At 48.8% G+C, this 17916-nt stretch overlaps 1 protein-coding gene across 3 annotated transcripts in view; it reads left to right on the plus strand.

Moving 5' to 3' along the window:
- Window positions 1–17916, plus strand: part of PPP2R2B (protein phosphatase 2 regulatory subunit Bbeta) — a 102874-nt gene that overhangs the window by 25098 nt on the left and 59860 nt on the right. The window contains exon 1 of one of the 3 annotated variants that reach the window (XM_040573397.1): window positions 10386–10610. The exons of the other annotated variants lie outside the window; for them this stretch is intronic. Within the exon in view, the coding sequence (XP_040429331.1) occupies window positions 10541–10610 (70 nt within the window). The 5' untranslated portion in view covers window positions 10386–10540. Of the gene's footprint in view, window positions 1–10385; window positions 10611–17916 lie in introns of those variants that run through there. 3 annotated transcript variants of the gene reach the window in all.

The following is a 17916-nucleotide window of genomic DNA, read 5'->3' on the forward strand; positions in this document are numbered from 1 at the left end:
GTTAAATTGGATTAAAGTAACTGTATTCCCATATGGACAGGGGCAATTGGATTTAGTATTACTTTGCATATTATTTCAGTCTCATCTTGGTGGGGATAGCTCTCTGTTTTAGGAACTACTTTACTTGAAGGACAATAAAATCTTAATGATCACATTATCATGTTTCAATGTAGACTCTTTTATACATAATGCCGTTCTGACCTCATTGCTTATATTGTTATTATATGTAATGCAGGAAATGGCTTTGAGAATGGCAGATCTGTGTATGAGCACATGCACGTATTTATGTTCGTGTGTAACCCATGTGGTAGAGCAGGCTGTTGCTTGATTCATGATTTGGTCAGGGCTATTAGATTTCCTTCCCTGAGGCATTTTATAATCTGTTTAACATAACACAGTCATTTGTCTTGTTTGCTGACTACTTAACAGATGGATTTGTGTTTTTTGTAATTACTATATGAACGTTAATAAGACGCAATAACGTGATATCTTTTATTAATTAACAATTTTCCAGGTTTGTTTTACCAAATGACTGAGGTAGATTAGATGTAAATACTAGTGACATACAAATATTAGTTTTACAATGTTAGCATTTTGAGAAGTCGTACAAGACTTCTAAGGCTCCCCATAGTGTCTTTTTTTGTGGTCTCAAGGTATTCTTTGTAATTATTCTCTAGTAGCGCAATTGTTACTTTCTCTCGTTTAAAAATTGGTCTCTCAGTGTAAGGAGAGAATAGACCTGGCCAATGTCCTAAAACATTCTGTATATTTATCCTGTCTGTGATGTTCTTCCATTGCATTTATATCCTTATTTAATATTCACATCCTGTCTTTCCTTCTGGAGATTTCCAAAAGTAGAAATCCAGGTGTAACAGTACAAACACTGAGTACCATATGGGAAAGAAAACGTCTCACGCCACAGGAATGCAGGCATTTTGTAGAGCTATTGTGATACAACTGAAGACAAGAACATAAACATAAGCAGTCTTGTCCTGTGAAATAGTGGGAGGGCGGCAGATCAGTGTGGAACACTGCAAGGTTGGGTTTCACAGGAGAGACTTTAGTCACTTGCACACCTAATGCTAGGACTCTGAAAAAGAGGGATTCCCTTTTCCTTTATGAAAGAACAGTCCCTTCTGCTACCAATGCTCATGGCTAACAAAGTTCTAAACGATGTACAATATGTGGGAACACTAATCAGTCTAAATGTCACATTTTCCCCGAACTGTTATCTTTATTGGAAGCACTTAGGAGTCCTGTTGAGGAAGAGGTATAGCACCAAAAGTAGATCAATCAGGGGTAGATAATCACAGAACTCAAATGTTGAATTTCATGCATTCCCAGAGAACGAATGAAGTGAAAATGTGGGAACAAATGATAGGGCTGTATCTGTGCCCACATGTGCGCATAGGAGCCATGGATGGCTGAATTCGCTGACTGTCACTTCTTGTTCCCTGTTTGTGGCTCTGAGTCATGGAGAGGGAGTACTACCATCTGAATTTACTTACACGCATATGCTCCTAATGTTGAACAAGAAAAGCATAATGTTTCTTGACCTGCCACTAACGCTCAGACACTTCAAACATGACCACAATTCAAGCTGAAAGGTTCTCTTCTGAAGGGCTTAATTTTATAGGAGGTAACAATGATATGCAAATGTAGGTGTGATGTGAGCATTGTGTGGCTTCACCCCTGCCAATAAGTAGTGTTAAAGGCATGGAGCTGCTTTCCTTTCAAGTGCATTCCATTACTGGTTTCTTTACTCATCCATATTTTGGCAGGAAGTTCACATGCACACTAAATGCCACAGCTGTCATCTTCTGTGACAACTCAGCCATTCTCGTAGAGCAACGTGGCCCTACAATACCAAAGAGGCGGATGAATCAGAGTATGTTATGATGACTTGTTGTGATTTTTCCCATACCAAAATAGTTTTGTGCTTAAAATACATTCTATGTTAAATGAAGTGTGAGTGGGGCTGGGCTAGCTTTCCAGCACTGAACTGAATTTCAAACTTTATTTTATTGTGGTACATTGCCAATAGACTTTTTATCTTTCTGTTGAGACAGTTGTGAGAAAAAAAAATGGCTATCAGCAGGCAGGAGCATGGTGTACGTTTGTTTTAACTTTGTAGAGTATCGCTAAGAATTTGTAAAGTTCTTTGAATTTTGAAATAATCAGCAAGTAGATAACTTGCAGACAGATAGAGCAGGCTGTCTAGGTTGTCTGGCTTTCAGTATTGCAGCCAGCAGTTGGTTTATTTTTATCTTACCCAATGTTGTGTTTTCCACCAGAGTGGCTGGAGAACCATCCTTCTGATGGCTGCAAAACTTAAATTAATCCTTATACAGGTCAAAGCTCTGCCAGACATGCAGTATAATTTTCTTTGGGGAATTAATCCTATCTGACTGATTAGCCTGTGTGCTTTCAATTTTATAAGGATGGCTAAGCTGTATCCAAGAGTACTACTCACTTCTGCTGCTAGATGACATTTAAGGACAAGCAGAATGATTTTTATAAAGTCATAGTCCTAGCGCTAGGGTTTGCAATGTTGTAAAACTTGCTGTGCTTGTTAGAAGATGTGGGTAGCCAGGGTTAATTTATACCACAATTTCATTACTTTTGATGTATTCCATGTTCAAATTAAATGAAGGCAGTGGAGTAATTGCAGTTTAGGATATACGATTCAAAATGACCTAGATGTGTTGGAGTCTCCTATTAACTTACATCCTTTCAAATAAAATCCACCTTTGGGGCTATATAAAATCTTGCATATTTAAATGCTAAGTAGTCATTCTAACAAATAATATCTCATCCCAGGATACATGGGGAAGCATCTGAGTACTCTATATAAATACACTACATGACAAACGTAGCTTTTTTTCTGCACTCAGATGAATCCCAGTTTCTCCTTTTCTTGCTGCTTCTGATCACACAGCTGATGGCTAACCAGTTGGCAGACTATTGGCTATTTGGTAGCTTTCCTGTTTTATTATTAAAATGTGTGATTGTCATCTTCACGCTATGGAATTCTTTTTTGCCATTGGCTTTATGACCAATTTTTTTTTTAAGTAGGAGAATGATGAATGGTGAATGAGAAATGGTTTTTGGAAGCCAGTTGACACACAAATACACACCTGCAGCATCCAGTCCCTAAAGTTCATGTGGAAAAACTCAGTCTGTATTCATTACGTTTTGTGAGCAGCGGATGAAGAAGGGTGCACACAGCTGAAGTGTGCAGCTATTTGAAGATCATCTGATTATCTTCCAACATAACTTACATTATTTGTTCCACTCAAATGCACGTGCAAATTCTCCTCCTGTATGATGACCAAACCTAAAACATATTGGGAGTCGTACCACTGTACAATACAGTGGAATTAAAATAGTGATTTTTCTCCACAAACTGGAAGTAAACTAATGAGGAAATCCAAGAAACAAAATATTGTCTTTATTTTTACATTCGGTGCTCACTAGATTTATTCGGCCTTAGACATCCTGTAATGGTTATCTTATGAACAATGCTCCAGTATCATCTTGCATCCTTTTTATCCCTTGTGTCATGTTTCACTGCAGTAGACTGTAAGCACTTTGGGGCAAGGAGCCAGTATTTATGCATTACAAGGTGCTGTGTACACTGGTTGCATGCTCTATATATAGTATTCCAAGTCCCCAGAAGACCTTCAGTATTTGCATCCTGTAATGCTATTTCCAGACAAATCAGTTTTTGTTGTTCCATTATTATGTGCAGCAGGTTTTGTTAGTAAAATTTTTTAAAAACAGCAACAACAAACAAGCCAACAACAAAAACATTGCCCCAACCACAACAGAATGCCTGATTTGTAGCGCTGCTCAGAGTAACTGCTCTCAAGTACAAACTTATTCCTTAGCTAAAACGATGCTCAACTAGTTCTAGTGCACTGATGCTATAGCATGTGGCCTTAATCTTGAGAAATGGCAAATCCTATTTATTGTGTAAGTATTTAAGCTAATTATACCTCTGATGTGAGCAACATGTGATAGAGTTCACACTGTATCCTTTAAGGGACATTGAAGTCTTCGATTCTCATGAAATATTCTCATTCCATTTTGGGTCTACTGTATGTGTTCTGCAATAATATAATTTAATACTAATATAGACAAAATGTGTGTTATGGCTAGATTATCCACAGTGTAAAAGAAGAAATAATTCTTATGTTTGTCCTGGAAGTGCTTTGTTTGCATTTCAGTTTCACAGTTAGGGATCTGTTGCATGATAAGGAGTGATAGGATAAACAAAAGTATTTTGGCTTTAGAAAAGATGTGTTTGACATCAACCTCATGTGTTGAAGACTTAGGACCAGCATTGTCTCAGATGAGATGGCTGTACAAAGGTCTAAACAGCTTTTGCGGGAAGGCTAGGGATGGAGAGCCATGTTTCTGCAAGGAGCTGTTTCCCTTGGTACTGCAGTGGATCAGCCCTGGTGAAGAGTGCAGCGCTGGGGCTGTTGCCTTGGTGTGGGGAGAAGTGGGGGCAAGCAGCAGTGGTGACCTCAAGCTGCCTCTGGTTACGTAGGTGTGATACAAGAGTCACTGAACTTCTAGCTTGGGTGCTGTGCTAACACAGGAAGCAGAAGTAAAAGCCAAACCCACTCTTCTCTAGGCATTGCTGCATCCTTAAAAGTCTCCTGGTAGCTGTGCAGTGCTTTGTGCAGTGATAGGAGCTCAGCTTCCCTCATGAAAGTCTTTCCCCTTCTCCTTATTTTTCAGCTCTTTGTAGTATCTTTGTAGTACTGCGGCAAAGATACCACAGTTAAAATATGACTGCAGTGGGTGGGACACCTGGTGGCCATCATACACCAACTTTGCTTCAGGAGCATTTCTGCAGACTTTCACTGACATAGCCAAGAGGCGGGCCTATTACCTCCCTCCTGGTTTTGGTCAGAATCAAAACACTGATAAGAGAAATGTTTTGTACAGGGAACTAAGTGACAATGGTCCAAGTGGCTGTAAAAATGGAGTGGCATCTGCCTAGATGGGCAATTGCACTGAAAAGTTCTCTTGGTGGTGGGATTTATCCCTATCTGTGGAAATCCAGACTGGTAGGAGCTAATGAGTACATGTGGCCAAGCAGGCTTACCACTAGTATCCAGTGCTGGGCTGCACCACAGCCATGGAGCAGGCTGCTGCCATCTGAAACTTCTGTGAAATCCACCCAAACCCACGTGATGCTGCTGTGCTGCTTATGGCATCACTGTGGCATCTAGTGGCATTGTACTGTTCTCAGGACAATAACAGGGATCTGAGCTGCAGAAAAATACGTCATGTTGCTGTGGAATAATCAGTGGATAATCAAGGCCCCTGTTTAAGAGACACCCACATAATACATTTGCATTGAAAAAAGTGTCTCACTAGCTCAGTTGTAGTTATTTTTGTATGTACAAAGTAATTGTAAAAGCAATGTAACGTTTATAATAGGCACTACTGTAATGGTGATAACACAAAGGTGTTCCCCAAGGTTGTGTTTAAGATACCTACTGTATGTAAGTGTCGTGCAAGGTGGACAGTATAGTGCCTGCACTGTGTGACATCGAATAGAGGGAATCTCAATTAAGTAACAGCCCCCAAGAGTGAAAAGTAGCAGAAAGTGTTAAAGATGTGTAGAGTGCTATGGCATGTACATAACTGGAGAAACGGTTACAAAGCAGCTTGTGGGGAAGCATTTATACCATCCAACAATGCATCAGGTAGCTGAGCAAAGTTTTGGTCAAGAAAAAAAAACAAGTGAGGAGCACTGGTAATAGCCACTGGATGGGGCGGCTTGAAGAAAGGGTAAAAGTAGTAAACTGTCCAAAAGGAGGCTCTCTTCAGACCCTGGCATAAAATACTTGGTAGGGAAAGGGTAAAAACTAAGAATGGCCTGCTAAAATGTCACAGTAACTGGTCAGTCTAATTCAAGATATGTGAGAAAACACTTCAAGAGCAGATAATCCCCGAGCCGCGGCTGGATGTGACGGTGCTCATTACTGGTGTGCTGTTAATCATGTACAATGAGTACCAGTAATAACATGTAGCAAGGGTGAAAGCAAAGCAGATCAATTTATCTTATGACCTTTGGGAGGCAGAAGTCTCTACCTACTTTGCATTCAATGAACTGATTCTTTCCTTTTCTGCCCTGAGGTCCTGACCCTGTGTCGCTTGTGAAGGGAGACTTGAAATATATACTTTATGTGCAACTTGACTTCCCAAATTTCATTATCTTGGTCTAATCCAGTAAATTATTGCTCTTCTTGAAGTCATTCTAAATTAAGGTTCATAGGTGTGTTTTTTGGTGCACTGCATGAGAAACATGAAGGCATGGTTTCAGAGCACAAAATGAGGGATCCACAAGAAGCTTCACAATCCCATTAACAGTAAAAGGATTAGCATGCTGTCCAGTAACTGTGTCATCATCCAGCATTGGGTCTGCGGATGAAAAGGGAAGGTCCAGCATGAGGTGTTCACCTGGAGCATGTTCACCTGCGCTGCATGTCCTTTGATGTACTGGGCAGGAATGGGTTTTGTCGGGCAGTGCATCTGGTGCCCTTTCTAGGTCTTCCCCAAGGTCCATGGGCTGTAAACAAGCAGTGTCAACCAGTCTAAGCACTCCTCTGTATGCTGGGAATAGTATTTATCCTTTTCTGTGAAGTGCTTGAGTGTCTGTGGTCCTCTGGAAGGAAAGGTCCTTGAGCTGGTCTCTGTGTCTCTGGTCCTGGGCTGGTCCACCAACGTGCTGGGCCTGGTGTTGCTTCAAGACTTTGGGAGCTTCAGGCAGCACAGCTCTCAGCGCAGCAGGGACCAGTGCAGGGTCTTCAGACAGGCTTCAGAGCTGTGGTCAGAGGTGCTGAGTGAGTGGCGAAGCTGGCAGCGGCTAGTGGAGGAGGCTGGTTCTTTGGAGGTCATCCAATGCTCCTGGCTGCAGGGTGACCACTGTGACTGCCTAACCGCTGATGGTGATGGGCTCCCAGTGAAAGGCCTTTGTTCCTGATTGACTCCTGTTTTCCCGCTGGTGCCTGAAACGAGGACTTGCGCTATGGCTATCAAGATAGATTTAATGGAAATAACATATACGTGGCACGAGCAAAGTTAATAGAAATCTTACAAGTTTAAAAGAAATTTTGTTAACTAATAACATATTAAACAGTTAAAAAATAATAAAAAAAAATGAAGCTAGCATTCTAACCTGGACCAGTAATTAGGAAAATGGATTTAGTGCTGATGGATGTGAAGGTAAAAATAAATGAGGTGAAGTGAAGGAAGTTCTTCATGCAAGTTTCATGCTGAGAATAAAATCAGAGGTTTGATTCAATTATTATTAATACACTGCTTAGGTCCCACAGAAACCTGTGCACAGGGGCTTTTAAACCTATTCTAATGGAAGCAAAAGTCAGTGGAGTGGAAAGTGTCCTGGCTCTTCAAGAGATGTCTACCATGTTATATACTTTGACACCTGGGGGTTTGGAAAACAGTGACAGCTACAAGCCGACCTTTGGTGAATTTAATCTGCAAATGGATTCCTGCTTAGGACAGCTAATGCTTTTAGTTATTGTAAAGGCTCATTCCTGGATTTTAAAAAGCTGAGAATAAATGGATTTCATGATGCAGCTCCTATGCACATTGCATAACAAACAGGTGGCTTGTGAATGTTTTTAAATGATATGGTGTATTGAAAAACTTTGCAGGACTTACGAATTCATAATTATAATGTATGCACAATGGTGAGAATAATCTTTCTAATAAAGGAGAACAGAGTTGGCACATGTTAAAATAGAAATACATTGAAGACAGAGCCTGCTGAAAAGAAAGGGAAGGAGGTTGATGGTTTGTGTTTGTTTCATAATAATATTCATAAGCATTGCAGGAGCTTATTATTCAGCTGGGTATGGCCTTTTGACTGAGACTTATTTTCCTAAGACTTGAAGGGAGGATGTAAAACACTAACATTTGGTTATTAAAAGACTTTTTCTTTTCTGGAGTTGAGATTGTTTAAGCGAGATTGCTCCTGTATCTTACACAGAGTGTGAGTAACCACACAAGTCCACACCTGCAGGCAAATGCACATCATAGGCAGAGATAATCAGATTCCTGTGTGTGTGTATGTAGGTATGTATTTAATCTTTGTTTTCCTTCTCTCTTTTACTGTGGGAGACTAGTACCATTATCTTCCCTTTACAGATAGGAGATGTATGTGTAGGGGAATACAGGCGCAGAAGTGTCAGTTGTCCTGCCCAGGATCAGCAACGGTTCTGAGTCCCGGTGTGCCATGTTCGAGTCATGTGCCCTTCCTTTGCTGCCATGTGCACAACAGCACAAGGAGCTGTCAGCAACACAGACTTTTTTTTTTTTTATAAATGTTATGATATTACTGCTGTGACTCTTCCTGGCTTGCGAGAGAGTAAATACATTACTGGACTTTACTGTGAAACCATGACCAGGTCTTGTGCCTTGTCATGGGTGAATTCACACTGACCCGTGTGTGTCTCACCCCATACAACTGAGAACGGCATCAGCCACAAATACAATGCGTTTGCCTAATGTGAAAATGTGCCTGGTGATTATACCAAGGAACTCATATTCCAAAAGAATTCAGTAAAGACTTTGGGCATGGGGACTTCAGGCTCATGCTTGTCTGAGGGGTGCTGGTGGCTTGTCACATCAGTATTAATGAAAGGCCTGTGATGTGGTTGACTGACAAATCCATGAAGTTATATATGCATATCAGTAAGTGCCAGGGCTCTCCAAGGGGCAGTTTTACAACACCTGGTATCAGCCTTCACATGACAGCGTGTCAGAAATGGTCCTGGGGAGCCAGGCAGCTGAGGACCTGGGAATTCACCTTTCCTAACAAAGTCATGATATGGGGCAGAAAGAACTTCTCCCCTGTCTTGCAGTAGTGCTCATGTGAGGATCCACGTGGTCCTTCAAAAGGTGTGCTGCAGTGGTGTGCACAGCCCTGCACACGCGATGTATGCACTGGAGTCCTTGAGCCTTCTTGCTCTGAAGTGTTGTCTTCTGCACTTCCCCTGAATATAAACAGCTCCCCAGGAGGTAGGGCCATCTCAGCAGAATAATGCAGGCTACAAAGTCATGCACCTTGCCAATGAGATTTTAATTATGATACTACGGTTAGGAGAGGAAATCGAACTGCAGCGCTGTATCTTACAGCGTCATCCTTCTGCATCCATTATTTTCCCTCCGACGCCAGTAACAATGACGCTCCCTGTTGATGTGGCACTGAGCTGCCAAGGCAGCTCCTGTGCAGTGCTGGAGCTGCGCTCTGCAGAGGCTTGCACCGAGCTCTGTGGGGTGGAGCTGCAGGGGGCTTGTGGCTTGTAGAGTGCTGGGGTCACTGCGCTGGCCCTAGGCATGCAGTGGAGAGGGGCAGCAGGGCCTGCACTGGGGCCTGTCCCCATGCCCTGTGGCACCTGGCACAGGTGAATGACCTGGCCAGGGCCCGAGGGACTGCAGGAGGCTGTGTCTGTGCACCTGCATCCCTTCAGCAGCAGTCTGGGCTGGGGAGAGCTGGGGGCAGAGGGGACGCTGAGGGTTGGTGGTGGCTTTGGTGTGAGAGCATGGAGGCGTGTCTGTTCCCCCCACTGGTTCCCAGGGCACACACTGTTGCCTTGCTGGCAATATCTTGGGTCTTGTGTACCAACATGGTGCTTGGGTTTTACCGCCAAGTTCGGTTGTGGCAGCTAACAGAAGTGGAGTCAGGGGAAATCGCCCCCGTGACATTTTTTCCCTCTGTCTGCCAGTGGCTTGGTCAGTGGCAAGGCTTATTTCCATCAGGCCTACACACAAACACAAAACCCTCCCAAAAAGCAACTGTTTCCCTTTGAACGCACCAGCTGTCTTGTCCGGAATACAGCCTGTCCTTTCGAAGGTGTGCGCTGAAAATCAGGGCCCTCGCTTCCCTGATAGCTCCTGTGCTCGTGCTCTTCTCCAGGCATCGCCGGTGCCCCGACACGCGCTGACCTTCACGTCCCTAGCGCCCGAGCATCCCCGCCGCCGTCTGTGGCTGCGGCAAGAGGCACGGACGGGCGCGCAGCTCCCTGTGAGTGCTGAGCCCCGGGGCCGGGCACTCCTGCTGCTCTTCGCGGGCTGTGGGACCGCCGGGGCGTTTGTGTTTGGGAAGCGCGGGGCCGTCCGAGATGATCTTGGAGGTCTCTTCCAACCTAGATGATTCTGTGATTCTGTCCTCCTGGCTTCCCGGCCCCAGCGTCCCTTCAGGCAGCAGTTCCGCCGCGGCAGGAGCATCCTCGGGGCAGGGAACTCGGCCGGGGCCGGGGCCGCGCCGTGCCCGACGGGGCGGGCGGGGCGCGCCCTGCAGCGCGGCGGCGCCGAGCCGTGCCGTGCCGTGCCGTGCCGTATGGGAGGAGCCAGCGGGCTCCACCGCCCCTGCGCCCCCCCCACGCCGCCGCATTTCGCGGCCGGCCGCCGCGGAGCAGGGCGCGGGGGGGGGGGGGGATGATGGATCCGCGGCTGCGGCTGCTGACGCCCCGCGCCCGCCAGCCCGCCGTCAATGGAGGAGGACGTTGAGACCCGCAAGATCAACAGCAGTTTCCTGCGAGACCACAGCTATGCGACGGAAGGTGAGTGCCGGGGGCCGCAGCAGCAGGTGGGGGCCGCCCCCCGGCAGCATCCCTGCTTTCCCCTGCCCCCTCCCGCGCCGCTCGCGTCGCCGGCATCGCCCCCGGGCCTCCCCCGGCGGGGCTCGGGTTCGGGGCTCGGGGCCTGGCACGGCTCCCTCCCCGCCGGACGAGCGGGAGTGGGGCGCGGGGTCGATCCCCCCGGGGCCTGCGGGCCGTGCCGGGCCGTGCCTTCGGTTAACCCGTTCCGGTGACTCAGCAACGCCGGACCCGGTAGATTTCCACCCCGTTCGCGGCTTGCCCTCCCGCTGGGATCGCGATCCTCTCTGGATCCGGCTTTGCGGGTGAGGTCTGACATCTTGGATACACGGGAGACCCCCAGGTTTCAGCCAGTTCTGACCCTCGGTGGATGCTACAAGACCCGAAGTCAAAATCTGGCTCGTTGCTCCTGCAGTTGTATACGAGTCAGAGAATTGCGTGTTTGCAGCGAGTGGTCTGGCCGTGCTGCATTGCTGATCGGTGCCGGTCCTTCTCCTCGCTGCGCTCCCAAGGCACCCGAAGTCTCCGTGCTTCTCGGGAAGGGCAGCAGATGCTTCTCCGCCAGGGAGCTGAAGTGGGGACAGTGGGGCTGGGGCCCCTGCCAGGAACAGCTCGGAGCTGAGTCTGTGAGTGTGAGCCAGCCTCTCCCTGCAGCCTGCTCCTGCTCCTTTTCAGCGATCCCTAAGCGTGTTTGCTTATTGCTGGTTTGTGTCTGTTTCCTCGGGGCGCTGTCATGGTGGGGGCATGGCTGGCGTTGGGAGCCAGGTGAGCCCAGGGCTCCTCCTGCCTTGTCCTGCTGCCTCTGTTTTCCACGCTGAGAAATGAGAGCAGGGAAGAGCTCTTGCAGGGCTGGTACAGAGCAGAGGGGTCACTGACTGCAACAAAGCACTCATGTTGCTGCTGCCCTGCGAGGGTGAGTGCTTGTGACGGCTGCTATGCTAAATGGGAGGGCTCGAGGGCTGTGAGGCAGGCACGGAGTCGCAATTCAAAATATGCTTCATTATGACTGTATTAGTGACTTCTGCTGGTAGCCTGTGACTGTAGCTGTTGAAAGGTTAGGAAATGTGATAAATACTAGTGTAATTGTCATTACAGAAGTTAAATAATTGTCTTAGGGCTGTTTTTCCTACAAGCCTTTGCATGAAGAAATGTGTATTCTGAGTTGTATATTGCAGAGGTGAGGAGATGCCAAAACTGTTAGACATGGAGAGTGTCATACACCCAGCTAAGCACATAGGGCCTGGCCACTGGTGCATTGGAACATGAATTTCCTGTAATGGCTCAAGGAGTGGAGGAGATGGTGTGGCCATATTCGGCTCAGGAACTGAAAAGTGAGCTGCGAGCTGCACACGGCGCTGCAGACTGCCACAAAGAGGCAGGCTGCACCATGCTGGTGGGGATGGAGGGACAGGGCAGTGTCTGCCTCGCTGTCCTTCTGACAGCTGGAGTGCTGCTGGCTTCACAGTGGTTCTGTCACAGCCCCCTTTGCTTCCTTCCCTCAGGAGGAAAATGCGGTTGCTGTAAAAGAAAACCAGCGCCCCCCCATCCCTCCAGCATTATTTATTCTCCCAGTAGCATGCCTTACATGAAACTCTGAAGGCAGCCTCCACACTAGAGAGGCTGGATGGGCTTAATTAGTAGCCAAATAGTCTTCCTCTTATTATTTCGTTCTCCAAAGGCTCTAGAGAAAGCTAACATATGACCTGACCTTGGGAATTTTATGACTCCAGAACATCACTAAAGGGGGGCTTATCTAGCAGAAAGATGCTCAGCTTAATATAGTAATGGAAAGCTTTGGATACCTGGTGAGCCATGCAAGAAGACCATGCACAAGTTGGCATTGCTCGTGCGTAGCTGAAGCGCAAGCGCTGAAAGGTGCCGAGGACCAGAGGCAGCGGAGGTGACGCCCCAGTGCCGGTTGGTTTCTGGCACCCAGGCCCTGCTCCGGCCCTGCGTGCCTCAAGCTACAGGGCAGGGCCCCGGGCGGGTGCGTGGCAGCAGGGCTGGCCTGGCCAAGCCCAGACAGCGCGGGCGAGGGACGTTTGTGCTGGGTGGGATGGCGCGAGCCAGGGCTTCCAGTGTGGCGGTGCAGCCAGGACGGTGAGCGTCCACACTGCCAAGTCAGCTGGCGCGCAGCCTTGCTCCATGCCCCGGGGCAGGATGAACTTGCGTTGCTGTGTTATAATAGGCAGCTGCAGCAGGCAGCAAATAACAAATGGGAATGTAGCTGACCGAAGGTTTTCCAGGTTGGGAAGGGTGAAGGGTTGAGTTGAGCCTGCAGTGAGTTCAGCCTGTGGCACTAGGAGGGTTGGGGATTTACCAGCCTGCCCTTTCGGATCTGTCTGTCTGGTAATCCATGGTAAATTTCCCCAAGTCGTGCACTGGCGCTTTCAGAAGAGCCTAGCGCATCATACTAGTAAATGACAGCAATCCTCTCCGTAGAAATGAAATAGCCAGAAATGTTTGTAGGCAGCCTACTGAGTCAGAGCAATCCCTGTTCTATTGCTTAACTGGAGGAGGTACATGAGAATGTTTAATGGCTGAATATTGGCCAGGAGTTTCATTTCACCTCATGCTCCTCAGGACTTCTCACTCTCCATGTAGTTGTTATGCTAGAGACAGGCTCCACGCACTTTGGAGCAGTAGAGCTTGTTAGTATGGAAAAATAATTAAGGAAGAAAATTTTGTTCCATTTTTTTCTAAATGTGAAAGCAGCATATTCCTAAAATGATCTGGTTGGTAACCCGTGTTTTGTTAAAAATCCTTCCAAAGCCTGTTCAGAAGATAAAGACTTGCTTTGGAAATGAAGGTGTCTGTGATGTGTCAACTGAGGAAGTAAATGGGGTTATGTAATTTGGTTTAGTGAAGTGTTGTCCCTTAAATAGGTCTGGTATTTTTATGCAAATGTGGGGTGAGGATGGTATTTCAAAAGTGCACACTTGAATGCCTTGTTCTTGTGTGACACTCAGAAGCACGGCTAATGAAGGAAATGCATCCGTTGTACAAATTCAACTTTAGTTGCCAGGGAATATTAAGTTGCTGAGGTGCAGTGCACATACATCCCTAGTGGGTCCTGCCGCACAGTTTGCCCCAGGGCAGTGCCTTTGAGCTTGTTTGGTGGCCCAGGACCTCACGGCCTGTCCCCAGAATGGGCAGTCTCACAGGGGGGAACATTTTGAAAATGTGCTGGGTTCGTTCTGCTGCATAGATCCGTCTTCGTTCGCAATTTTGCTGAGCTCCCTGTTGGAAGTAGAGCAAGTCAAGGCTATTTGAATACAAACAGCTTGAGCAGCTTTCACTTCTAGGCGTGCTGAAGGGCTCTTCATGCCCCCACCCCAAAGTTGTACTATTTCCAGCAGCTTGGCCCAGAACATCAGTCTCCTGAAGTCTTCAAACTAGGGGGATTATCCATTTTTGTATAGCCTTGCTGTCCACCTGGTGGTCCTCTGAGCCCTTTCTATGGCTGAATGTTGGGCAAGTGCTTCCAAGCAGAGGAGGAATGGTGCTAACACCCCTTTCTACATTCTGTGCCCTAATGAGAATTACGCTGGCTATTCTCGTGCTCGGCGGGTCCAGGTGGGATGGGAGCAGCAACTGTCACAGTTCAGCCCTGCAGCACGCCCGCTGAGCGGCAGTGTTCATGTCCCACTCTGCGAGATGTCTGTGGTCCCTGCCCCGTGGCAGGGCAGTGTCCCTCATGGGAGTGGGGCCGCTGGGTGCCATGTGGGCCCAGGGACGTGGGTCCCTGCCAGGGCAGGAGGGCTGCGGGTACCACAGGGCTGGTGCTGCCCCCTCCTCTGCCTGCGGCTCAGCTGGCGGTGCGGCCACGGTGCACATCTCCCCTCGGACGTCTTGCTGGCGGAGACGGGTTCCTCCTCCCCAGCTCTGTCTGAACCCTTTCTGGTGCTGCAGGATGTCCTCCGGGGCTCCACCTGTGGAGAGCCTGTAGAGCTTGGCCCTGCCACAGCTGCGCATGGTTAGCCTTTTACTTGGAGAGATGCTCCTTCCCACCGGTTTGGTACAATGTGCAGGAAACTTTTATGAGGCTTGACAGGTGCCCTCATGTCCCAGATGTCCGTTAACCTGCTCCAGGGGAGGGTTCTCCCCCCATGCTGCAGGCACCAGGCGAGCTGCGGGAGAAGTGGCCTGCAGCTTGTATTCTGTGGTATGCACTCCAGTTGTAAGCATTGTCGCACAAGTGACCCCAAGTCAGGAGACGTGGGCGCTGATACCTCCCTGACATGCTTGCTGTACAGCAGAGCTCTGAGGACAAGATGTGGCCTTTCCTGCGGCTGTCCTGGGTGCAGCCTGTTGTGGTTGTGCTGTTGGAGGAGGACCTGGGAGGACCTCGTCCCATGGTGTGGGCTGCTCTGCGGCTGGCCACATCCCGGGGCTGTCCTGGCACCCGCAGGGTGTTGCCGTCTCCAGCCAGTGCCGATGGGGCACGTGTCCCCGGGGCAGACCCCGTGGGGTGCTGCCGGGCCGCAGGGCTGTGGTACCTGTCGCCCATGCGCCTTTCCCTGGTGTTGTCCTTAATTTTTCTGAACTGTGCTTATGAAACTGAATAGATTTGCCACTAAGAAATCTATCATTAAGCCTTCATTTCCTTTTCCTAGTTTAATCTCGTTACTCCCAGCTGTAACCCCTTTGCCACTCTGTCATCCCCATATTGCCTTCATCCCTGGCCTGCTGTCACATGTGCTGTGAGTGTGCCCACCTCGAGGAGGGAGCCAGGGTGCCCACCTCTCTGCCCTCGAGGGGCAGCCTTGCGAGATCTGTACATAACAGCCCCCAGCAGCGCCCTGATGTGGCCTTTGGGGACCTGGGAGCCATCAGATGTGTAAGCAGCCTCCTCAGTATTGCACGCCAGGCTCTTTTGTTCTGTTTTGGAGAGAGAAACAATCCGTGCATTAAAACGTGACACTTTCAGCCTCTGAGGGCATCTCCCCCCACCCTCCAGTGGCACAGGGGCAGCTGGGGGCTGCCAGGGATGAGCTGATGCATTTTCTTTGCACTGACAGAACTTCAGAAGCAGATTAGCCTGCCTGCTGGGGCTGGCTGGGGCTTTCTGTGCTGGATACCTAAAAGCTTTTTCACTTTCAGTGTCAATTTGCTAAGAGCTTTCTGTGGTGGTGACAGTGACTTTTTTCCATCTATGTATAGTCCCCTTGAAAGCAGGAAGTAAGGCATTTTTCCATCACGTGCTTGGTTCAAGCTGAGAGCTGCCAGGTATTTTAGTTGTAGCAAATGATGTTAATTGCCATTTGAGGATCATCTGGATTGGGATTTGATTAATCCAGGAACCTCCTTGAAGTGGTTATTTTATCACATAAGTACTTTGATTATAAAACACATCCCTGTTCTTTATGCTTTTTATTTATACAGATATATTTTATTTAGATCTCCCCTTCCTTTCCCTGCTCCTGTGGTCCTGTTGGTCTGAAGGACCCATGGACGTCTCCTTCTGTCTAATCCAGGGATCACTGCGAGGGGATGAATGTAACTCAGCCATTCGTAGTGTACTGCGTCAAAGCCTGCTTGGGATACTTTAATCCATGGATTAGTGAGAGAATAGATGTGCTTGGAGACTTTGTAATCCCAGGATTACTGGGAGGACCGGGAGCAGGTAATGATGCAACTCAGACCCAGTGCAAACGGGCTGTGGGAGCTCCAGCCACTGGTGGTGGCATCTGCCAGGCTGGCGCCCATCTGCAGGGGACGTGGCATGGCATCTCTCGGCTCCTTTTGTAGACACGGGGTCAGGAGCTGCTCCCTCTGACACTGGGAATGTCCGTGCTGCACCGACAGTGATGTGGAGCCATGACCTTCAAGCCCAGCAGTTCACCAGCCCCTGCGGCTCTCAAGGTCTGGCCGCTCGAGGGCCCAGCACCAGGTGTCCAGGGCTCTCCGAGGTGCTCGCACAGCGCATCTTGGGGTGCTGGCGTGGGACAGCCTGACCCTTGGGTTTCTGCTTGGGGCTGTAGGGCTTGTGAAGTGGTGGTGGTGGCACAGTGGCTTTCCTCTGTCCCAGCTTTCTGTGCCTGCCCCTGTTCTGCACCTTCCCTTTGGTATGCTTACTTCCTGGACAGCTTCTGTGGTGATCCCTTGTCTCTGCAGGTCTCTGATGTCCCATCAGGGCTTGTTGGGCTCTTCAGGTGGTCTCTTCAGGTCTGGGGGACCTCGATGTGCTTGTGCCGTCAGCCACCAGGAGGCCATCAGGTGATGCAAAACTTTTTGTACCCCCAGGCTCTGTCGTGCAGCTGTGTGCTTGGGGCTGTGTCAGGGCTGTGGTCTACCCCAGAGGCACAGGGAGCTCCACTGGGGAAACTTCTGAATGTCCCTGGAACAGCAGTGATGTAAAGGGGAGTGAACCTGGGAAACTCTTTCCCATGGTCTACTCAACTCTTGTGGACAGTGGCTGCAAGAAGAGGCTGGGCAGGGTCATAAAAGCTGTTAACATTTGCTAAACACACAGAGAGCCTGCCTCTGGCTCAGGAAGGCCCTGAGCTGAGCATTATCAGAGGGTGGGAGAACAGCAGTGGAAGCGCACTGTGTGCTTGCCCTGTTTGCATGCATCTCCTGTTGTCTGTTGGAGACGGGATGGTGGAGTAAATGTCTTTGATCTGTCCCAGTATGGCCTTGCTCAGATCCTTGTGTTCTTGCGGTCACTTATGTGAGCAGGAGGCTTGGCAGACCCCATGAAGGCTTTAATGCCTCCTCCCCAAAGAGCTAGGGAGATGCAGGGCTTGATGGTGAGTGTTGTGGCAGACCAGGTAATTGTCAGCTACCTCCTGGCCTAAAACCTGGGGGTTGAAGCAGATGCATTCCCCTCCCAGGGGCATTTGTGGGAGAGATCCTTTGCAAACCTAAGTTGCAGCTGCTTGAGTTGCTGGAAACTGGCAGGTGCGGGCAGGCGACTCCTGCAGTCTCCGTGAGAGGTGTGTGCCGTCTCGCGCGGAGGTGAGACCCGTGGAGCAGCATGCGCAGCGGAGCTGAGGTTTCTGTTGACGTGGCAGGATGCTGATCAGGCAGGTTAAAAATAGCAGCTGCTTCCTCCCCGCTCCTCCCCATCTCGGCTGTGTGGCTGTAACTGGGAGCTGGAAGTGCTCATGCCGTTGTGCTGAGTAGGCACAAAAATCCACCTGCGGCTGGGGCGGGCGTGGGTCTGGGCACCGCGGGGCGTGTAGGGCAGTGCTGGGGTGGGATGGGCCAGGGGTGCTGCGAGGGCCTGGAGCTGGGGATCAGGTGCCCCAGCATCGGCCGGCTTCTC

This window comes from Cygnus olor, chromosome 14, assembly GCF_009769625.2.
Source record: "Cygnus olor isolate bCygOlo1 chromosome 14, bCygOlo1.pri.v2, whole genome shotgun sequence".
Lineage (NCBI taxonomy): Eukaryota > Metazoa > Chordata > Aves > Anseriformes > Anatidae > Cygnus > Cygnus olor.